The 23,790-nt window shown below is 48.8% G+C and overlaps 1 protein-coding gene across 17 annotated transcripts in view; it reads left to right on the top strand.

Annotated features, from left to right (window-relative positions):
* Positions 1 to 23,790, top strand: part of MICAL2 (microtubule associated monooxygenase, calponin and LIM domain containing 2) — a 207,883-nt gene that overhangs the window by 111,211 nt on the left and 72,882 nt on the right. For 7 of the 17 annotated variants that reach the window (XM_079102669.1, XM_079102667.1, XM_079102665.1 and 4 more), the window contains exons 17-25: positions 6 to 155; positions 1,531 to 1,653; positions 2,638 to 2,829; positions 3,021 to 3,122; positions 4,295 to 4,420; positions 15,521 to 15,628; positions 16,536 to 16,722; positions 17,954 to 18,042; positions 19,359 to 19,461. In XM_079102669.1, the coding sequence (XP_078958795.1) occupies positions 6 to 155; positions 1,531 to 1,653; positions 2,638 to 2,829; positions 3,021 to 3,122; positions 4,295 to 4,420; positions 15,521 to 15,628; positions 16,536 to 16,722; positions 17,954 to 18,042; positions 19,359 to 19,461 (1,180 nt within the window). Of the gene's footprint in view, positions 1 to 5; positions 156 to 1,530; positions 1,654 to 2,637; positions 2,830 to 3,020; positions 3,123 to 4,294; positions 4,421 to 15,520; positions 15,629 to 16,535; positions 16,723 to 17,953; positions 18,043 to 19,358; positions 23,287 to 23,790 lie in introns of those variants that run through there. The other 10 variants (XM_079102661.1, XM_079102668.1, XM_079102666.1 and 7 more) reach the window with 6 other exon arrangements.

Below are 23,790 nucleotides of genomic sequence, written 5' to 3'. Positions count from 1 at the left end.
TGCAGCCGTCAACCTTCTCCAGCCGTAGATTGGGCACCAATCAAGAGTACAACAGCACTAAGGAAGGTGGAAATCAGAACAAAGTCAAGTCCATGGCAAATCAGCTGCTGGCTAAGTTTGAGGAGAGCACTCGGAACCCCTCGGTCCTGAAGCAGGTGAGTCATGTCAGTAGACCTGCCTTCCTGGTAACCATTAACCTGCTGGGAAGCCAGCAGCAACATTCAGGCTAGGAATGGACTGAGCTATGCCAACCCAGCCTAGTGCAAAGGAATCTTGAGCTGCCACAGACTTTTCCATGAAGCCAGATGGCAACTGTTTTACACCTTGAAGATCATGCTATCCTGTTGCAGGAATGCAGCTGTGCCCCTGCAGCATGAAAGCTACTATACATGATACCTGAACAAATGAGCATGACCATGTTTCAATAAAACTTTATTTACAACTAGCCAGATTTGGCCTGTGGGCCATAGTTTGCTGATACCCATTCTCCATGAAAGAAATCCATTCCCTAATTTGGTTCAGCTTTAAAACCATGACTTGATTTGCAGCCCGTTTTGAAATGCTACAGCTTGAGGGAGCTTTTGAGATGCTGGTGTGTGGGAGAGGGCTCTCTCAGTCCATGGTGAGAAGACTCCTCCAAACCAGAGGAACTGACTCAGACATCTACAGGGATTTGAGTCAACTTCCCAGTGTTCCCTGGTACTCTCCTCTCCCTGCACCCTGGTCAGCTGGCAGGGCCACTGCGTCTGTCCAGGATTAGTCTGGACTGGAGCAGGTTGAATGCTGTGGGTCACACTGCAGGCTTCACTGTGACTCTGGCTCCAGGTCTGTGCTTATGGTTCAGATCCCCTGCTGACTTTTATTTGGGATGTTGTCATATTTCAAAAACTTTGGGGAAAGAGCTTCAGTTTGTCTATGGAGAATACTTGTGCCATGACAGAATTAGGCTCCTCTCAGGAGGACAGTTTCTTGGCTAATTAGCATTCGAGGCAATTAGCCTCTTGGTCTTGGTGTGGACCATGCCCCTCCCAGACTAACCAACCTTCTCCAGAAAGGGGATTATTATAAGGGACATTTCTCTGAGACCACTAATTCTCTACAACTTCTTGATTGCCCTTGCTGGAGGCTTGGCCTCCTGGAATCCCCAGGTGTTGGTGAGTGCTTGGTTCCTCCAGAAGGACTGGATTGTCCCTATCCTGGAATGGGCAGGAAGCTCTCCTGTCTCCAGGACTCTGGGACTGATTTTGACCAGAACCACAGCCCAGTATCTGAGCCAGAAGCAAGGCCTGTGGGATTCACACATTATCCAAAAGGAGGGGACTCCAGGCTCTCTGTTCACATGGACAGAGAGCCAGGCCTCCAGTATCCCAGCTGAGCCTGGCTTATAGGAGCCTGGCTAGTTCTCTCTCTGCCCTTGCAAACTGCACCTCCCCACTCATCTTCTCGCTTCCTTCCAAGTGTCTCATTCTGATTCACCTTTTCCTCCATGTCTCCTGTGGCTGCTTTTCGGACTCACCTTTCTCCTCTCAGGAACACCGTGTTTCAGGGATAGGTAAGCCTGTCCCATGCTCTTCCTCCGACCCTCCTGTAAACTCCCACTGCCCCAAGCCAGAGGAGCCCACTCGAAGCCCATCACCACCTCTGAAAAGGCAGGTAGGGCTCCTTCCAGCAGATACTGTTTTGCTGAAGCCAGAGGAAACTTTGATCTGAGGGGTGGGATCAGTGGTTCCCTCCACCCACCACATAGGACTGATTATAGATTCTTTGGATAAGTAGCCATAGTTTCAGGTGACCACCCTTATATATAAGATTAACCATGAATGCAGCACTTGAAATAGATGTCATTGATTCCTTGGCCAGTCAAGAGTATTGACTGACCAACTCTTGGTGTTGCTGCTTATGGGAAAACAAACTGCACCATGTGGGATATTTTATGGACTGCCCAGTGACACTAAGCTGTAGGCCCAGCCTGACTGAGTGAATAGGCTGATTTCCAAATCAATGAGTTGTAGTTGGAATGGGCATGGGTGGCCACGTGGCTGCACCCATTGAAGGAATGAGGCAGGGGTGTGGTCAGCCCTTCCCCATGCAGGACCTGTTAGTGATCCAACAGAAACACTATGAGGGACCACAGACTCCAAAGACATCTGGTCAGCATTAGGTATTTTATGCTGCTTCTGATGGTAAATTTGGAGTGGAGTAGGTGTGGATCTGACTCAGCAATTTTATGTCTGTGCCACAAGGACCGCCTAGGGAACTTTTTAAAAAATATAGTGATGCTCACTCAGACCAATCATTCAGCAGCTCTGGGCATTGGGCCTAGACTTGGGTATTTTTTTTTAAAAGATGATGATAAAAATAGATGATTTTGATGTACAGCTAGGGCTAAGAACCAGGTTTTGGCTCCAGGGTCTGGGGTGAGGCCCAGGATGTGTTTTGTTAATGAGGGCACCAGGTAATTCTGAGCAGGTGGCAGAAAGGCCACCCCAAGACCCATTGGGAATCTTTCTTAGGGTGTGCCTGGTATGTCCTATCTCGGGTACTCCTGGGGTTGCTGGTCTGTAGGAGGGTCACAGGAGGGAAGGAGGCTGCTTCTTCCCTCTCTCCCAGTTCTCCTCTGTGCTTTTGATGGGGCAGGTGCTCAGAGAGCTCAAGCAAGTGCCTGCTGGCGGGGAGTATCCTAGCAGGCCATGGAGGGCCAGGGCCAAGTCCGACCTGCAGCTGGGTGGGCCCGAAAATCTCGGCACCCTGCCTCCTACCTGCCAGGGAGCGCTGGCCCTTTCTGGGGTGCTGCGGCGACTGCAACAAGTGGAAGAAAAGATTCTCCAGGTGAAAGATCACTTCTCGCTCTGCCTGCATCCCCATCTGTTGACTTCCTGTCCTCCTTCCACCTTGTCCTCATCACTCCCTGTCTCCTGTCCTGCTGAGTGTGGATAGTCTCCCTCACCTCTCCCTAGGAGGTCACCCTCAGAGTCTCTGTCACTATCTCTCTTCTTTCTCCTTTCCCACCTTGACTGCAGAAGAGGGCTCAGAACTTGGCCAACAGAGAGTTTCACAAAAAGAACATTAAGGAAAAGGCGGCTCACCTCGCTTCCATGTTTGGACATGAGGATTCCCCACAGGTAAACCCGGGGCTTACAGAGCCTGCAGGAACCCAGGTGCTGGACGTCCAGCCAGGCGACTATGAACCAGCCTCTGGAGCTTGGTTTCCTCCCTCCTCTTTCTCATAGTACAGTGGCTATTCAATTTTCAAGCCACTAAATAGTTTGAGCTGGCATTTAAAAAAACCCCAAATGCAAAGATTCAAAGTATTCAGTCAATACATCATGACAAGAAGAAAGTCAAAGCAGGAAAATAAGCCCAAGTCCATGGAAAATGTTACCATGCAGAAACACAGGCTGATATAGCCTAGAGAGTTTTGAAACAGACTCTGAGCTTCCTAAGAGCCACTGCAAAAAAGGGAATGCTGATCAGTTGCAAGACTCACAGTGCCTTTAAGGTGAAAGCAAACCAGGTGCTTGTGTTGTTTGGGAACCCTGAGTGATAAGACCAAAGACATGCCATAATCTGGGGTCTCCTTTTCAAAGGACAGCATCAAACTAGGATGAAAATCCTTGCATTACATAAGATTGTACAGCCACCTCCAAACCAGTTGCTTATTTTGGAAACCTGTAGAAAAGAAGGTAGTTGGGAAAGTTGATAATGAGGCCCATGATAGGTGCATGTGTGAAGCCCTCTCCTCACAATCAGCCTGTCTCTAGAACATTCTCCTCTGCTGCTTTCACTCAGTCTCCTCCAGTCCTGTGACCTCTGCTACTTGGGATGGATACTTCACATGTAGTTCAATTTTAGGGCTCCACGTGGCTGCCAGGAGGCCAGCACAGTTGTCTGCCCACAGCTGCAGAGGTCCCTGCTGTGTCCATCTGCCCCAGAGAGGGCCAGGGTTCTCCCTTCCTAAGCTTGCAGCTGCTGCTTTATACCAAGCTCCAGGGTGAGGGCTTCAGGAATTAACTGGTGTCTGCAGCAGATGTAGGCAGGAACAGAACAGATCTGCCTGAGCTATTTTAATGTGAAAAAGGAGCTGGAATAGTTGCAGCCAAATGCAGTGTAAACCAGGAGCCACATAATCCTGCTTGGCTCCAAAGACAGGTTTCTGTTTAGTCGTGAGAGACTTGAGAGACAGGCCCGATGTCTTCCCCCACATGAAGCACAGATAGGGCTTCATGATTGAGGCATGCAGGGTTGTGCACGCCCCTCGGATAATCCTAGTTTCCTCTATCTCTGTTCTGTGCAGAACAAACTACTCTCTAAAGGCCTGTCTCATATTCATCCTCCGTCTTCTCCCTCTTGCCTTCCGTCTCCTGATCCAGCTGCTACTTCCTCTCCACCGACTGTTGACTCTGCTTCTCCTGCCAGAAAGGTAGTTGTCATGAATCATGTGCTGCCCCACCCCTTGCATGTTCCAAGATGTTCCCATGCTCTGCTTGGCCTGCACAGACAAACATCTGGAGCTTGGCTTGGCTGGGATGAAATTTTGTAGGCCGTTTGACTACAGTCCTGGATTAGGTTTTGGTTTTGCATTACAGCACACAACACAGTACAGGCCATGTGCAGAACACCTGCCAGACCGTGCTCATTCATCCAGAACTTAGCCAGGGACCCATCAGATGCCAAGCACTGTGGCAGCTGCTGAGAAAACAAAAAAGGGGGAGGTCTAGTTCCCTGACTAGTTTGGAAGAAAACAGTACATTATCATAGAAATAAGTCATTATTTTCCCTTTTCCTTTCCCCCCACATTTTGCAGTCCTGGGGATTGAACCCAGGGCCTTGCACATGCTAGGCAAGCACTCTGCCACTGAGTTTCATCCCCAACCCAGAAGTCATAATTTTACTATATGCAATTGCTGGTATTTTGCTGATATTTTGACTTAACAAAATGACAATTTCACATTGTAAACCTTTTACTATTAATTCTATAAGAGGTATAAAGGGCAAGATTGTAGGGACGTGAGAAGCCTTGGAAAGATTCACAGAGGACATAATATGGAACTGGGTGCTGAAAGTCACATAGGAGGATTTTGCTAGAGGGAAGTGTAGGGCTAGGATGTGTTAGAGTGGAACTAGCCTGTGCAAAAGCAGGCAGGCAGAACTGGCAAGAAATAGAAAGACAGAATGTTTGATGTGGCCTGGATTTGGGACTGAAAGTATTTGAGGAGCCGTGGAGAGCAAGGGTGAAGAGGAGCATGCTTTCTGTGTGAAGGAATCTCACTTCTTCCCTCTGGGTTATAGCAGCCATGGAAGGATCTGCTCTGTGTTCTAGAAGAATGATTGAGGTAGCCATGCAGAGGTTGGCTTGGAGGAAGGCAGGAGGCAGGGAGCTGACTTTGGTGAAGTACATAATGAAGCCCATCAGTGAACAGTGATTACATTTGGGTCTGCGGCACTATTTCACCTCTGGGCTGATGAGTCCCCAGCTGGACTGTGCTCCTCTGGACATACCCAAGCTGTCCAGTGCCCATCGAGGCTCAGTGTGCAGTGCTGAATGTCCCCTTGTCCCCAGAACTACTGGTTTGCTTCTGTACTGTCAGGCAGATGCACAAGCCAGTTGTGCTATTATATAAGGGAAAAATTAGAGGCCACCTCCTGGTGTGTACCTGGGGGTTCCACCCCAGTGACACCCCTCTGTGGAGAGAAGGTAGGATTCTCAAGAAAGGGGAAAAAGTATTACTTGCTCCACTTGCTGAAAGGTCCCCAATGTGGGTGTGAAACACCCCCAGAAGAGCAGTAGGAGGTGACATGGAGAAACACACACTTCCAGTCTTAGTAGCCATGGTTGAGATACCCAGCATCCTGTTCCAGGATAGTCCTGGGTCAGCTGTGTGTGTGTAAGTCCCCCACCATTTTCTCCCAATATAAGAATGTTCCTGACTGTCATGATAGTGAGCTACATGGGTGGAGACAGGCCTTTCTGTTATCACCATCCACAAGGTTTCAGGACAGCCTTTTTGTCCAGCTAGGCAGGGGAGCATGACCCCAGGGATACTTCCTGCTGTGGGAAAAGGTAATTGGCATCCTCAACTGAATGGGACAAGCGAGGACACCTGGCCACACACTGGGGCGTGACCTGTTCTCCTAGCTGCTGGCCAGCCCACACCTTATTCTCTCTGGCTGGGTCCCTCTGCCTGCCTGGGCCCTTCTGAATAGAGCCTCTCTCATCCCTGCTTTTCTTCTATCCCCAGGAAGGCCTGGCTTGGTCATTGTCCTTCATGGCTGAAGGCAGTGCTGGGCAAGAGCAGCCCCCTTTCTTCTCAAGCTCCTGCCTTGGCTCCCAGTGGCACTGGCTCCCCTAAGTGATGGCAGGCTGGGAACAGGGGGAGGAGCCGGGGTCGGACAGAGACTTGCTGAGAATAAGCTTATCTCCCGCCGCATCCTCAGCAGTCCCTGCCGAGGCCTTCCCCGGAGCTCTGTAGACAGCTTAAACCAGTGTCACTCATTCAGCCAATGAGTGGACATTCATTCACTCAACGGCTGTTTATTGAGTGGCGCTGTAGTGTTGGGTGCTTGGGGCCCTGGGGATAGGCCCCGATGAGTCTGAATCGATTCCTGCCCTCACAAGGCTTTCATTCAAAAACAACACGACCTATAAGTAAATCCTACTGTAATATGTCAGAAGATAAGATAATACTTCCTGTGGAGGTAGGAGAGCCAGTAACAGGGACCCAGAGCCCTGGGGGAGGGGTCTTCCTGTGCCCGTGAGAACTGAGCAGGAGCAGAACCATAGAGAGGACAACAGAGGTTCGGGTGTGATACCGGGACCCAGTCCAGTGATGTCTGAAGCACAGGGCCAAGCGTGCATGCAGGCCTTGGCAGAGGGACCCGCCCACAGACTGTCCACGTGAAGTCCCACACCCAGGGCCAGGGAGGGTGCCAGTGGAACTGTCTTTGGGTTGGCCAACCCCAGGTCCTCTGGCCTCTGCAACTTTGTTCCTTGTATCTCCAAGGTCATGGTGCATAATCATCCCCTCTTTCTTCTTCTCCTATCTCCCAACCCAACCTTGGCCATCAGATGACAGTACAATTAGGCTACTTTAACAGCTTCTACCTTATTAATTAAAGGCTGAGGTACCTTTCAAGTGTGGCAGGGAGTGATCAAGGGCTCTTAGAAGGGGCTAATCTGGGACACTGGGCAACTCACAGAATCTCTCTGTGCCTTAGTTTCTCCAAGTGCCCACATTCACCGGTCCCTGCAGGACTCACTGCATGTCCATTGTAGGCAGTCAGGGAAGGAGCAGTGAACTTCAGTGGCAAGCAGTCTTGGAAAGGGTCTTGGTAGCACCCCCCACCACACACACATACACAGGTACTTTCTTCTCTGCCTCTCCCAACCCTACTCCACCATTGATTCAACACCGGGCTTTGCACATGCTGAGTATGCAAAGCCCCCTCTGAGGAAAGAGCTGACTGTTCCTTAAAGCAGACGATGACTTGGTGACAAACATCTTTAATTCATCTTGATGGAGCTCAGGGCGTCTCTCCCCAGGAGAGGGCCTACAGCCTTCATGCCTCTTCCAAACAGACCGCGAGCTGCTGTGATTGCCCAGTGACCCAAGGCTGCCTCAATTCAGGAGAGCTCGTGGAGGAAAAATGCACTCGAAGCTGGTGCTTAGTCCTTGGCAACCTCCTGGCAGGCAGCATGTTCTGTTCCTGCCTTAGAGCCTGCACCAGCTCTGAGGATCCAGGACTAATTTGTCCTTGTGGGAGCAGACTGGACCAAACCTATCATGAGGAACATGTGTTACCCTAGGGATCAAACTGGAGCCATCAGCTCCAAGAGAACCAGCCAGGACACAGCCTGCAGACTGCACTTGACCCTCAGCTGATGCTCTGCTTTACAATTCAGAGTGGTCCTTTTGGTTTCCTGGCCTGAACAGTCACAGGATGTCCTGAGGCCCTCTCATGTAGGACCCAGACCTGTCTTTCAAAGCCTTGGGCTATGGGATCCACATCCAGTTTTGTGTCCCCAACATTTTTTTCTCATCCATCCATCAAGCCAGCCTTCACTGGCGGTCTCTGCTCCCTAACAACCATTCATTTCTTTCTTAGAGAAGGGAGGCAGTGCTGAGATAGCCAGCCACATACTGCTGCCTTTTGCCCAAGGCTGCAAAGATAAGATGGTGGCCAAGTATTTGCACAGCTGAGCAGGGAAACTCTTCACTGGGCTGGAAACTGTGGTTTAGTCCTCTTGGATCAGGAGATCAATAAGCATTGCAGAAAGAGCTTTCTCTACCTTAAGGGTATTTGGTTTTCAACTGGATCTGCAGGGTTTACTCTAGAGATTTGCATATTACAGGGAAATGGAGTTGCTGGACAAGTTTTGGCTGGGCAGTCTGACTTTATTGCATCAGGTACAGGGATAAATCAAGGCCGCCTTCAACCTCACCGTCCCTCTGTCCTAGTGTTAGAGCTAGGCAACTTCTCGGAGGTCTTCATTGTGCATTCCAGCCTGGAGGATTTGATTTTGCCCAGTGCCTTATATGTGTCAGGGAGGCAGGGTACTGTAGAAAGAATATGAGCTTGGAATCAGACTTGAGTTTAAAGTACCAGTTACTCACTGTGTGACCAGTGTGCCTCCCTGAGCCTTAGTTCCCTAACCCATAAAGTGGAGACATCAACAGCTACTCCAGAGTGTGATTTTGGAATACTTCAGTGACCTAACATGTAAAATGCCAGAAGTAAATGTTCTCTTTCCCAGTAGAAGAAACTTCTAGAATAAAACCCATTTATCTAAACTGCATGCCAATTCCTCTCTTTCTAAAGGAGGGGAATTCACCTTCAGGTTTCCATTTCCTTGCCAGCCACTTATAAGCAGTGCCACCTTCAGTGTGTTAGCCTCCCTGAGCCTCAGCTGCCTCACCCGCCAGGGGGATTATGAGCTCCCCTTCAAGGGCCAGTTAAATGCATATTACCAGCAGCATCGTGCCTGGTATTGGGGTGAAGGTGGCAGATGTGGGCTCCCACCAGGAGATCAGAGCCCCAAAGGCTGTAATTTATGAACCCCCTCAAAAAAGATGGTTTTGGTTTCTTGCTCTCCCCTCGCCTAGCCTTGATCAGACAGCAGAGGAGTCAAGTCCAGCAGCCTGTCCTCAGATATTTTCTCTTCCAGAGACTCCTCAGTGAGGATGTCCTTGCCCAAGTGGACCCAGGATCCTTCTTCTGTCCCTACCTGTTGAATTCTCTCCTTCCCACAAGCCCTCAGCTCCTGGCCCTGGCAGCTCGACTTCTATCCCTGCTTAACCTGGGTGGGCTTGCCTGGTGCCCAGAACAGCCACACAGCCACAGTGAATCAGCTCTGTGGGGAGGCAGCCTGGACATCTGGTACTCTTAGCTGAGTTCCTGACCCAAGGAGGGAAGTTGCCATTATTTGGACACAAAGGACCCAGAAGTCTGCTTCCTCCTTCTTTCCAAGTGGCTTTCCTGTGCCAGGAATGTAGAAATGAATAAGATGGGGCTGCTGACATCAGGGCGTGCAAACTGGAGTGAGAGAAGGGCCCACTTGGACAGTGTGAGAAGTGTTAAAATATCCAGGCAGACACGGGCGTGCTCTGAACTGGGGTCACAAGATTGCCTCAAGGTGGAGGTCCAGCTTTCTTCTCTAGTCTCTGGCATTGGCACATGTGACCACCATTATGTCACCATGTGTGAATCCAGGTTGGCTCGAAAGGAAGGCAGCATGCTCGTCCTAGCTCCACCATATCATTCTTGCTTGTTCAGAGGAGACTGAAAGTCTTTTAGGGAGGAGAGAGGAAGTCCCAGGTTGTAGAAATGCAAAACTGCACAAACGCAGTGCTTCAGACTTGCACTGAGTAGCCACCAAGGGCCTTCTGGCACAGACTCTTTGCAACCCTGTGAGTTCGGTGGTGCTCACCATTTTACAGATGAGGAAGCTGGGGCTCACAGAAGAGAAATGGCATCTGTGAGTCCAAAGGAACATAATGTGAGATGAGGGCCTGCATGAAATGTCCAATCATTCTAGCTTGTTCTGATTAGCTGAAAAACAATTTGAATTGAAAAAGGGGGAAAAGTGATGAAAAATACTTAACTCCTCATAAATTGCAAGAATATTGGAAGATAAATAAAGAGTTGCAAAAGCTGTCCCATGAGACTTTAAAATTGCTAATTCTTAAATAAACTAGTGAATGGAAGAAGATCATCTTTTGGCCACATCATCAGATTACCCAATTCCACATTTAGATATATTATTTCCAGGCAAATTTAAGTTCCTCCTGACCAGCCCTCCCTGGGAACATATGTGGCTCACCATTCAGTGTGGTGATCTCCTTGCTGAGAACTTATGACTCTTACTCTGAGGTCAACACCAGGATGAGTTCTCTGGAAGTTTCTCTGCAAGTTAAGCATTTCTTTATGTCTTGGAAGACAGATACCCTGGTCATTCCCCAGCTGACTAGAGCAGGGCTACTCAAGGTTGTGGTCCATAGGCAGAGACTGATCTGTGATCCAGAGAGTACAGCAAGTGAGAGTGACCATCAGAAACTCATGGAGCAACTTGCCATTGCCACATGGGCAATGTCTGATCATACACCTAGTAATTTACTTTTATGGTAACCAGAGGATCTAACCACAGTGGATCAGAGATTTAAAAAAAAGCAAAACAAAACAAAACAAAAAACCCTGATGATTATGTATCAATAGTTTGAGGAACACTGAGCTAGCAGAAGCCAGGAACTTATCTCCTTACTCCCACAGAACAAATAAAGACATCCAGGAAGTAGATGACAGCCCTCGATCCTGGGGGCAAAGTCCACCTTCACAGTAGTCTTTGGGGCGGTCTTCAAGAGCCCCTCTCATCCCTTGAGACAAATTCTCTGACAACTAACTGGTTTCCTTGTGACCACTCCTAGGCTACATCTTGGTGTTTCTGGGGTGGGTTCCAGCAGGTTGGAAGGACAAATGGGAGACCCAGTGCCAAGTTCCCTAAGGATGCTTTCATGTCCAATCTTTTTATAATGTCACTCTCAGAGTGTATGTGTGGATGCCACTGGGAGAAAGAAGCCTTTTGGCCCAGCCTGGTGGGTGACCTGGACAACATGCTGGGAGAACAACTGAGCAGGCTGTGACTACACAGGCCTGCTTTGGTGACACCCCCAGCAGCCCTAGCCCCCTGCCTGCTTCAGTAATTGTTTCCTAAGTCAGGATTGCTCAGAAGCTCAGTGACACAAAGTGCTTATTAGCTAAGTGGCTAATAAGGTCTCATTAGGGATTTGTATTTAAAGCCTTAGAAAGTACAGCCTCAACCTCTGCCACATGGTGGGGGGTTGCGATCATTGTGCGTGGGTGTCATGGCCTCGCCTGGTGTCTTTCTGGGAGAATACCCTGGAGCAGTTCACACACTGGGTCCGTGGAGACAGCCACCCACTAGGCTGGGTGGGCAAGGCTGAAGGGGACCCCCTCTGCCTTCCCTCTTTATTTTGATAGGGGCTCTATCCTCAGCCTTTATCTGAGTGGCAGAGTTGGGGGCCCCATCTGGGATGAAACACCAGGTCAACAATGGCTTATCATCCTGAGCCAATGCACCTGAGCCTTCCTAGAAGCAGGAGTCAAGTTCCTTCACATCTGTAGCTCTCTGAGAATGGCAGGAAGCATGCTTAGAGCAAAATTCTAATGTCTCCCAGGCCAGGCCAGCATCATGGGGGCAGGGCCTTCAGGGGAGCAGCCAGGCAGCTGCTGCTCCTGAGAAGTGGCAGGCTCTGTAAGTCTGATGAGACCCCATCTGCCTAAGCCTGAGGAATCAGACACCCCTCCCACCCCCAGCAGGCCTGCAGTCACGTCAGTGCAGTCCCCAAGAGTCGCACACATGTGTCATGGAGTGACTGTACCAAAGTTGCTCTTAGCACTGACTTCCTTAATCAGGACGGGAGTGAAGGTCTCCTGGGTCTTGTCATTCTCGCCAGCCTGCTTGGCATCCCTGTCCCTTGTTCATCCCAAGAGTACCCGTGCTTTTGCTGGAATCCAAAGAGTTAGCCTGAGGTGCAGAAGGGGCTCCCAGTCAGGAACCAGGGAGCTGTACAGACTGCTGTTCTTTGCTTCTCTGATTCTGGAACCTCATGCTTTGTATTTGAGGCTAACTTATCGGATGAGATGTGGCCTCCCAAGAGCAGTCTTGGGTATAGATGGAGAGAGTCATTTCACCCACACTTGAGTCAATGTTACTTGTGGACTTGAAGGCTACCAACCTTTGCGCAGAGGTCCTGCAGCTTATGGTGCTACTTGATCTGCTCCTTCCTTCCAGAAACTGGATTTGGAGACTAGGCAGAGTCTGGATCCCCTCTCCCTCCAGAGTCTCGCAGTCAGAAAGTGTATTTCCAGAATCATAGGCTTTGCATGCTTGACTCCCAGGCTGGGCTTTCAGAGCCGAAGGGGAGAAGGGGAGCAAGTTGGGGTTTGCTGAGGGCTGAACGCATGATAGCACCATGTCCTGCTCTGGCCATCCACCTTACCCTTTCCCCAGCTCCTCAACACACCGGTGGGATCCAGACATCTGTGGGTTCAGGACCATGATGCTCAGATGAGGGGTGCTCCAGACCCATGTGGAGCTGCTACCTTCCCCACTCCAGGCTGGCCTTGCCCAGCACCAACTTTGGGACCCATGTGGCCCTGCCACAGAGCCCTCAACTGTGCTCTCCAACCAGCCCAGAGTGGCCCAGCCACCCCTTCACTCCAACCACTGCTTGTTGGCAAAGTGTTCCATGGTCTTGCCGGGAGGGACTCAGACACAGGTGTAGCTCTGTAGGTACCCGGGGGGGAGGATCCAAGCTTGCCTTAGCCCGCCCTGCCCAGTGTCCCTCTTTCACTCAGTCCTTCCCATGAATCCATGGGCAGGTGCAACTACCCCATTTGACTAAATGAGGACACAGCTCAGAACCCATCAGAGGTGAAGCTGGGCCCTGTCCTGTCCCCAGGTCTCTTAGGCCCCAAGGTCCACTCAGCTGCAGCCACAGCCCTCCAGTGAGGTAGACTCTGGAGAGGGAGGACTGCAGATTTGCCTTCTGTCTGTGAGGGCACAGTTCCTGCTTTCTTTCTCTCCTTTGCTCACAGATTTTGCAGAGTGTGGTCACACAGGTGTGACACAGGCATGAGGGGTAGTTATTGGCCCCAAAGAGCACAATTCCCCCAGCCCGTGATGAGACAGGCTTGGCGGCCCTAGCTGGGGTCAGGAGACCTGAGAACAGTTCTGAATCTTGCACTTATATGCTAGATGACCTCAAGGAGATCCCGTCCCCTCTCTGGAATTCATTTTTTTTAATAGTTGATATAATTTCTTTTAAGATGATTTGATAATCTCAAAAGATGGGATATGTTGAAGGTGCATTGATTTGGGTGTCTTTTATTCTTTTAGTTACACGTGACAGTAGAATCCATTTTGATATGATTATACAAGCATGTTCTAATTAGGATGCCAGGCTTGTGGATGTATACATTGGTGAAATTCACTGTAGTCTATTCATATACGTACATAGAAAAATTTTGTCAGATTCATTCCACTGTCTTTCCTTTTCCTATTCCCCCTCCCTTCCCTTTATTCCCCTTTGTCTAGTCTCCTGACTTGCCATTCTTCTCTTTCCCCCACTTATTGTGGATTAGCTTCTACATATCAGAGAAAACATTCAAACTTTGGTTTTTTGGGCTGGGCTTATTTCACTTAGCATGATAGTCTCCAGATCCATCCATTTACTGGCACATGTCATAAAGTCATTCTTCTTAATACTGAGTAATATTCCATTGTGTATGTCTGTGAGTGTGTGTGTGTGTGTGTGTGTCACATTTTCTTTATCCACTTATCTGCTGAAGGGCACCTAGGTTGGCTCCATAGCTTAGATATTGTGAATTGAACTGCTATAAACATTGATGAGGGTGTGTCACCGTAGTATGCTGATTTTAAATCCTTTGGATATATACCAAGGATAGCTGGGTCAAATGATGGTTCCATTCCTAATTTTGTGAGGAATTTCCATACTTCTTTCCAGAGTGGTTGCATCAATTTGCAGTCCCACCAGCAATGTGTGAGTGTACCTTTTCCCCCACATCCTTGCCAATGGTTATTATTGTATTCTTGATAATTGCCATTCTGACTGGAGTGAGATGAAGTGAGAAAAGACAGCCTTTACAACAAATGGTGCTGGGAAAACTGGAAATCCATATGTAGTAGAATAAAATTTAACCCCCACCTTGCACAAAACTCAGCTCAGAGTGGATTAAAACCTAGGAATTAGACCAGAGACCCTGCACCTACTAGAAGAAAATGTAGGCCCAACACTCCAACATATTGGCTTAGGAACTGACTTCTTTAACAAGAGTCCTAAAGTGCAAGAAATAAAATCAAAAATCAAAAAATGGGATGGCATCAAACTAAAAAGCTTCTTCATAGCAAAGGAAACAATCAAGAATATGAAAAGCCAAGCTTGGTGGCACATGCCTGTAATCCCAGCAGCTTGGGAGGCTGAGGCAGGAGAATTGTGAATTCAAAGCCAGCCTCAGCAACTTAGCTACGCTCTAAGCAACTCAGCAAGACCCTTTATTTATTCTCCAAATAAAATATTTTTAAAAGGTCTGGGGAATGTGTCTCAATGGTTAAGTGCTCCTGGATTAAATTCCTGGTACCAAAAAAAGTGTGAAGAGTGATCCTACAGAATGTGAGAAAATCTTTGCCACCTGCACCTTAGATAGGGCATTAATTTCCAGGATTTACAAAGAACTCAAAAAACTTAATACTAAAACAACAAATAACCTAATCAATAAATGGGCAAAGGTACTAAACAAACTCTTCTCAAAAGAAGAAATATGAATGGTTAATAAATGTATTTAAAAATGTTCAGCATCACTAGCAATTAGAGAAATGTAAGTTAAAATTACTCTGGGATTCATTTGCCCCATTTGTGCCAACAGAGACTCAGTGAACCCCTGAAGGCATGGCACCCCCAGTGGATGTGGTTCTGCCAGTCACTTGGCTCACCCAGGGCTGTGGGACTTTTGTTAATGTTTTTCCAGTTTTTTTTCTGTGTTAAAATACAATTAGCATAAAGCCATCTGAAGCATTTTCCAGTGTACACTTCAGTGGTACGAAGTACATTCATAAAGTTGCATAACCATCACCACCATCCATCTCTAGAATTCTTTTTATCTTATAAAACTAAAACTGCACCTGTTAAAAACAACTCCCTGTTCCCCTGGCAACCACTATGCCATCTATCTCCTCGTAGAAGCTGAACTTGTGTGTGTGTGTGCGCGCACGTGCACACGCATATCTCCAGTCTTCTTCCTTCCCTTCTCTCCATCTCCGGAAGCCCGCCTCCTGCTCCTGGGTGGCTTGCCTCTCTGGGACGTTGGGTGCTGTTTGCATGTGGGCTTGGAGCGCTCTCCCACCTCCAGCCTTGCTGCATTTTCCTTCTGGGTGCTAACTGGCCTCTCTTTTGTCTCTGTCCCTTCCATCTCTGCTATTGGTTAGCTGACGGTAGGGAAAGTGTCCAGCGGAATAGGGGCTGCGGCTGAAGTCCTGGTCAATCTGTACTTGAATGATCACAGACGTAAGACCCAGGCCACCTCTCCAGACCTGGTAAGGACATGCCCCCTCAGCCTTCACCTACAGACACTGGCCCTGGCCTCCAAGGGGGAAGCATGGGCTGTGGAGAGGACAGCCCAGCCCTCTGAAAGCGCCTCTTCTCTGGGCTGGGCCTGAGCAGAGGCCAGAGGGAGGCTGTGTTTCCCTAAAGACAAACCTCACTCAGGTCCTCTGTGAGGCTCTCTGTGGCTCTGGAGAACTGACCAGTGTACAGGCCCCATGAGGGTCCGTGTTGTCAGTGTTTGGTGTCCAACCTAAATGGCCCTGTGTGTCGGATGGGGAACAGAGTAATGGAGAGAACATGGGAATGTCCCTCTCATTCTTCCTCCTCACACCACGCTGCTTGCTGCCATCACCAGCCACGCGTGGTGACAATGTGTTTCCCCTTGGCACACTGCCCTGGAACTTCCTGGGACTGGGCAGTCCTGGCCCTGTCCCCCTTCCACTTTTGCCTGTGGTGATTTGAGTGGTGGCCTCGGGGCTGTTAGACTCAAGTTCTCCCTTAGCAACACTCTCTTGAGCTGACTTGAGGCCACCAGCTTTCCTTGTCTGACCAAGTCACTGCATGGCAAAAGGACAGGTAAAACATCCTCAGCAGGGTCATGTCAGTGACCCTCCTCTAGGGCCCAGAGTGTTTAACTCTGGTAGAGAGCACCACTGGACGGGCATGTTTGTGAGTGGCGCCATGACAACCACTCCATCAGACCCTCCCACCGCGAGCCAGAGCAGCCAGTCTGGGGACAACCCTGTCTCTCCTCAGGGTCTCAGGAGTGTATATCTTTGCAGTGAAGATGTGAGCAGCAAACTAGAGTCCCAAGTTCAGTTTGGAATTTCTCAGCACCCAGGCCTGTCCCCTGAAGACTCACTGGACCTCACACGCTGCTCCTCTCTCCCGCCCCAGGAATCCGTACGGAAGGCGTTCCCACTGAACCTGGGTGGCAGCGACACCTGCTACTTCTGCAAGAAGCGTGTGTACGTGATGGAGCGGCTGAGTGCCGAGGGCCACTTCTTCCACCGCGAGTGCTTCCGCTGCAGCGTCTGTGCCACCACCCTGCACCTGGCCGCCTACACCTTCGACTGCGATGAAGGTAACTCCTCAGGGCCAGGACAGCACTGGCTGTGGCCTCAGCCCCGACCTTGCTCTGGGTGCCCAGCCCCATGGAGGTTCTGGAACACCCAACGCTTCCCAGCAGGGAGTGTAAGTTGTCAAGAAAGCTGTTTAGAGAAGGTGGGAGCTCCTGCTGCAGAGGCCACCTGTGTTGTGAGGAACCAGGCAGCCATGGGCACTGCAATATGCCAGGCCCTGGTGGCACCGGGTTCTGAGAGCTGTATGTGAACCTCCTCATTTAGCCATACCACCTCCTGTGGTCCCCGTGTGCCCAAGAAAATCAGCCCTGGTGACGTGCAAGGTGCCCAGCAGCACCCCTGGCACGTCACATGATTTACTACATGATGGTCTATTGGTAGTATTTATAAAGTATGTGTTATAAAAAATTGATCTTAATAATGATGTCTCCTCTGATAAGTGGCCTACCAGAGACCATCAAAGAAGGTGCTCCACTCAGTGGATGGCGATGGATCCATGATTCCCAGCACTTGCTGAGGCACTGTCCCATACAGCATAGTGCTGAAGATGACATACCCTCCAACTCAAATTCAGATCACACCTGCCAGCCACATGACCTGGGCCTGTGATTTAACCTCTTGGTCTCTCAGATTCCTTGTCTGCAAAATGAGGATGATAATAGTCCTGATGGCTGTGAGTTACTTATGTGAAGCATTTAGATGAGTGCCTGGCATGCAGGAAGTCCTGCGCCAGGTCTTGCCATTGTTGTTCTTGGCCATCACTATTACTACTATTGTAGCAGAGAGAAGGAAGACTTTCTGGAAGGTACCCGGTGGTCCCGGGCAGTGGCCAGTTACCCAACGTGTACCCCATCTGCATATTTTCTTGCCTGACATAGCTTCCATTTGTTCTCAGTCTTCCCCACCCCCCAGGGATCCCAGAAAGAAGGACCGAGAGTGCTCAGAGTACTCAGAGCTGCCATTTTGCTCCCTGGGAGCCCCCATTGCTGGAGTCTTCTGTGAAGCGGCAAAGAGTGCAGCTGCCTCATCTCAGGGCCACATTTTTAGGGCAGATGACAGAAGCCATTTCTCAAATTTGAGCTGTCCTGGGCTTATTTCCATTGCGGGTGTATTCTAATTTGGATAGCCATGGGACCTGGGCTTATGTCTACTGTGACTGTTTCACAGGAGAAAAACCGTGTGTATGTGTATGTGCATGTGTGTGTGTGTGTGTGTGTCTTTGTCTTTTTACAGGCAAATTTTACTGCAAGCCTCATTTCATTCACTGTAAAACCAATAGCAAACAACGGAAGAGGCGGGCAGAGTTGAAGCAGCAAAGGGAGGTATGTTCTGTCTCAAGTGCTGACGGGACAGGGAAAACCCCTCAAGAGGAGCATTTCTCAATGTTAGGCCAACTTTTCTGGCCCTGGAGGGACACTACTCTCAGATAAAGAAGAGAGCCTCCACTTCCTGGTGTGGGTGGTTCCTGTGCTTGGTCTGTACAGCCAGCCTCTGGGGTTTGCTCCATTCCAGATACCAGCTCCCAGGTGAGTGGCTGGCTGGCTTGCTTCTCCTGAAGGCAAGGATAGTCTATGCTCAGTCACTTATAAGCCACATGGTCTCTCTGTGCCTGGGGCCCACCTGGCCATAGGTGCTGCTTGCAGGAGGAACACCTGATATGGGGGTCAGCCTTCCACTTTCCAGATCCTTCCCCAGGCCCTTGAATGTCAGCAAAATGACCAGTCCACTGAATTTATAGATGAGGCAGCGCCCCTTCTGGCAGCTCTTAGCACATACCTTTTCTATGGATTGATGAATCACCCACCACCATAAAAACCCACATCTACATTGTGCACAACCATAGAAAGGAAAAGATGCACCCCATTTGTGTACAATAAATCAAAATGCAGTCTGTAAAAATAAAAAAATAAATAAAAAGCCCACAACTTGAAATTTTTTCTAATGATAAAAGTAATATGGGGTCAGTGTAAAAAAAAAAAAGGAGAGGGGAATTTTTAAAAAGTATATAGAAGAAAAGTTAATCACTCTACCCTGAGAAAACTCCAATTAACATTTTATAACAACCCCTTCTAGACTTTTTCCTAGGTTAATATATCATAACCTAGTTGGAATCCTATCTCCAGTTTCATTTTCTTCTTTTTTTTAATCAACCATGTACCAAGAACTGTATTTCATGATGTTAAAAATTCTTTGGGAGTATAATCTTTAATGCTTATAACAAATCCTATTTTATGCATGGTCAATAATCTATTTCACTAGGCCCATGGTTGGACTTATACTTTGGTATTTTTTATCTTACCAATGTTTTTTTACAATGAACCTCTTTGTATGCAAATCCTTACCTGTGTTTCAAAATATTTATTAGGATAAGTCACCACCAGCTGGGTTGCTGATCAAAGGACAGCCCTTTAATTTGAAGCCTCATGAGCTATGTGGTCAGTTTATCCCCCACAAAAGTTGTGCCCACATTCAGCATCATGAGCTGGGGACTGAGACTACTGGGCGGGGGGTGGGGGTGAGTTGTGGAACCCACAGTCTGCCAAGTTAGAGTTTCTCTGGTCCTTCTCAGTCTGCTTTGTTGGAGGAGTCCTCTGTGAGAGTCGTGGACTAAATGCCCTCATTTTGGTCTCTTTCTCAGAAGGAGGGGACGTGGCAGGAGCAAGAAGTCCCTCAGCGAGAGTCTCCCGCCGAAAGTTCTTGCGCAGTGGCCGCCATCGGCACACCGGAAGGTAGCCCCCCAGGTATCTCCACCTCCTTCTTTAGGAGAGCCCTGAGCTGGCCTCTCAGGCTGCAGAGGGACCTGCTCCGCCTCCCCCGGGGTCTGCTTAACTGGATGCAGGGACTCCTGCAAGCCGCCGGCCTCCATTTCAGGGACAATGCTTACAACTACTGCTACATGTACGAGCTCCTGAGCCTTGGGCTGCCGCTCCTCTGGGCCTTTGCTGAGGTTCTGGCAACCATGTACCGGGAGTCTGAGGACTCCCTCGAGAGCATTCGCACCTGGGTGCTCAGGTGCATCCCCATCAAGCTCCAATGAAGCACCCGGCCTTCCCGAAGTGCCTTAACATTTCCATAGTTTAGATGGCAGTGTGTTTGTAGTTTCTAAGGCTCTAGCCAGGAAATCTAGCGTCTATAACCAATTAGCTCCAAGCCAAAGAGTTTCACATTGACCACTGTGCCTGGCCTTGACAGGATGAACATCTAGCCATGGTGCTAGGGCCAGGGATGACATGAAGGATGTGTTTTATAACTTTGTACTGTTTTTTTTATATCAAAGTGAGCCATATTTCTGGGTTTACATTTCAATTTTTAACTTTCAATAAGCCAAGAAAAAGCATTTTTTTTTCTATAAGTGTCAGTTTTTCTAAACATGGGTTTGAAGTTTATAACCGGTTTTACAAGTCCCTTCCACGTTCTAGTGAGCTGTAATAGTCCCTACCTGCAAAGTTAACAGACCCGGATTTTATATACACAAAAGTGAATGTGGTATCCCCTGACCAGCGCCTTTTGACTTATGTAACTGGATGCCCCTTGTCAACAGTGGGCATGTTTTTTTTTTTTTTTTTCTTTTGCAATATGAAAGCATAATGCTTTTAGAAAAAAAGAGTTATAGAATGAATGTGCTTCTACAAAAGCACACAGCAGTGTGTACTTGGGTCTCTGTCCTCCAGAGGGAGGACCGTGTTCCTCTTTTGTTTTGATACAAAATAGAAGCTTAAGGGCTCTTTCCCACACCAAATCATAAGCAAATGATGCAGAACCACAGGGTTTCAGATTATTGCAAACATACATTTTTCCTTCCCACTAATGGGCATTGCAGGGAAATCCCAGTGGCACTTGACCCCAGGGATCCATCAAGCTGATGCAATACTAAGGACAAGGTATTTCAGAGGCTGGCATTTGGGCCTCTAAAAGATAAGGACACTCAGGGAAAGAAAGAAGCCGCCCCCTCCCTTGATGTTCTTTGAGCCTGAGAGTGCTTGTGAGCCCTTGGGAAGCATGGTCTACCCAATGATCCTTGCCTGCAGATGCCCAGTCACGTGGTCCTAACCCTTAGGGACCAAGTTCATGTGACCCTAGCACAAAAGAGTGTTTGCTCTCCAGGGGAGCTCTGCTGCATCTTGACTGGCAGGGAGGGCTAAGAATGGACCCATTCAAGGAAATAGGTCCCCTCAGAGCAAAAAAAGAGCATGAGGCCCACCTGCATTCTTTCCTCAGGGTATCTAGTAGAGCCCCAGCTGTCCCCATCCCCACTCTGCCTGGACGTGCACAGCTACCGAATCTGGTTGAGCAGTGGAGGGGCTGATAGAGAAAGGCCTTCTAGGGTTCAGTATATCTAGAGTCTCTGGGCTCAAGAGGCCTCTGAGTAACTGTGGCCTCTAGAAATTTCTTAGATCAAGGTGGCAAGGAGCCAGAGTTCTTGAAAGCATGAGATGACAAGTTTTTGTGGGGAGGGAAGAAAGAGGGGTTGAGTTTCTACAAACACTTCCCTGAAATCCTTGGGAAAAACAGGAACACAACTGTAGCCAAGCCTGTGGGAACCGGTTCCTCTTGACTCGCATTGTATTTTTCTCACTTTTTGCTGGGATTTAATGTTATGCATGATGGTGGGACCCTCAACTCCTTTTATGTTGATTTAAATTCTTGAGGTCATGATGCAGACAGCCATGTTATTGTGATTGCCACCAACTCAGGGTGGACTGATCCCCTTTGTGGGATACTCTGTGAAGCCAGGGTAGAACTTCTAAGAATGTCATTTCTGGTCATAAGGAGACTGGTTTGAATTACTTTGGTAGACAGGGTGTGCCTGTCACAAGTCTGAGATGTTTGTGTGTTCTGAGACCTTGAACCTTCCTGGTGAGCAGCACCAGCACATGGGTGGATCCTGGGGTGGGAGGCAAACACCTTGAGACCTCTGCTACATATTCAGAGTAAGAGGGGGACAGAAACGATATGGAGGTGGGAGGTCCTGAGGGCATCAGTGGCTCTCAGTGGGGTGGAGCAGAGCATTGGCTACGAAGACCACTTGTGTCCACTCCTGTCAATCAGCAGCTGGTCACCACCAGAAAGGTTCATCTCTCTTAATTGATCAGTGACTCATTGGGAGAAGTTTCCCTTTTTTAACGGTTGCCTGACTTTCAACTTCAGTGCCTTCTCCTGTTGTCATTCATTTCTTCTTTGCCCCGCGCTAAGATCTCTTTTCTGTCTTTCTCTTTCTTTCCAACCTCACACTGTGGCCGTCAGTTCATTTCAGCCTTCCAGTGCTACACCCACTTCTTGGCTGACACACTTCTGCTCTAAGGTGACTGATTTTCTTGGCAATTTTCAGAGTGGTGCTAACCCTTAACCTGCTTTCCGCACCCCGTCTTCCCCGCCAGTGGTACTGGTTGTGCAAACTGTGATTGTCTTGCATACTAACGGACGCGTTTGGTGGCATGGGCGGTTAACAGCGTGGGGTGGTGTTCAGCTCAAAAGTTACGTTCTAATTCCACTTCCCTTGAAGCCAACAGCCTGTTCCACACCAAGTGCATGCCCCACCTCCCCTCTGTTCCCTGGGCCAGTTTGAGTGCATGCCTTTCCAATGGCACCTGCAAAACCACTTGCCTTCTTGGGAGGGTTAACCCTGATCGTGAGACAGTACCATATAGGGAGGACTCTGTCACCCTTGAAAAGAACACTTTTGTCTAGCAACCTTTGAAAAATGTCATGCACAGCAGCATCTTTTTATATGGGGTCTAACATAAAGATTACTAAATGCCATTGGCCAAAATCATTGGTGATTACTTTTGTAGGGATTTTAAAAATATTTGCTCCCAGGCTTCATCACAAGTTTGACCATGTTCGGTATTGTGAACATGTCATCACCTCTATTCTCGCAAATCCTTCCTCTGTGGCATCCTGAACCATAGATTCAAGGGGCTTGCTGGGGCTCTTCTTATCCCCATGGCTCCTTAAGCCCCAATAATTCAGGAGCTGCAACCAAGGTAGTCACCATCACAGGAGGGGAATGGCTTTGAGAAATGACTGAGGTCAGCCCCAGGCCTGGAGCACCAAGTTTGAATGTTCCTGTGACTCCTCTTAAAGCACATGTTCCTGCTGCCTCATTTACCTGGAGCAGCAGGACAATCAAAGTACTCCTCAGAGAACCAGCACATCTTGTGCCCTGGAGCTGTTGAGGCCAGGCCTCACAGTCTCAAGCTGCAGTCGGTGTCTGTCCCGCATGTAGCCAGAGTCCCCCTAACCTCTCAGCCTCTGCCCAGTCCTGCATGCTGCATCCCTTGCTGCATTGGTACAGAGCCTGGCCAGTACAAAGTCGTTGCTCTTTGTCTTATCTTCTCTTGCAGAGTCTCCCTCCCTTTCTAGAATGTCTACCAAAGAGAGCCCTCCTCCCTCTCAGCCTCTCTTTAGCTAGCCTCCCCATCTCATTGCAAGGCATGTCTGTGACCTTTGGTAATCATTTACAGTGCCACGTGGAACCCTGTATTTTGCACACAGCAAACAATGTTTAGCTTTATTTATGGTATTTGATGCTGTAAATGAAAATAAATATGGTTCTTTATAAAGCTCATTGTTTCCTCTCTTCTTTGCCATGGAAGCTTCTAAAACCTCAAATACAGGGATAGGTTTAGGGAGTTTGTCTTCCCTAAACTGCTGGTGGGACTTGCACTTGTGGTGACAGGGGACTCTCTGGGGCTGCGCTGAGACACTCGAAAATATTACCCAGGGGTAATATTTGGAAAATGTCACCAACAATCTGGGGCCAAGCTTTGGGATCTTTTCCTTGAAAACTCATGGTACTTGCTGTTCTAGATGCTGGGCAGAGGAGGTGAGGGTCGGTGTGACCTCCACTCTTAGGAACAGACTGTTGACTGCTACCTGCACCCACTTCCCCCACATTTCCAAGCCAGAGCCCAATAGGAGAGCTTTACTAATGAACCTTACAGGATTTAAGCTCCTATAGAGCACAAGTTGGGTCTTGAACATATCATGCTGGTCCAGCTGAGTGATGGGTGAAAGGTAAAGAGGAAAGAATGGACACCACTCAGGATGGCAGGGAGCACCACAGGTGC

The sequence above is a fragment of the Sciurus vulgaris genome (assembly GCF_902686455.1).
Source record: "Sciurus vulgaris genome assembly, chromosome: 11".
In the NCBI taxonomy this organism is placed as follows: Eukaryota; Metazoa; Chordata; class Mammalia; order Rodentia; family Sciuridae; genus Sciurus; species Sciurus vulgaris.
Note: the sequence above shows the minus strand (reverse complement) of the source record. Positions and strands in the feature narration are given on the sequence as shown.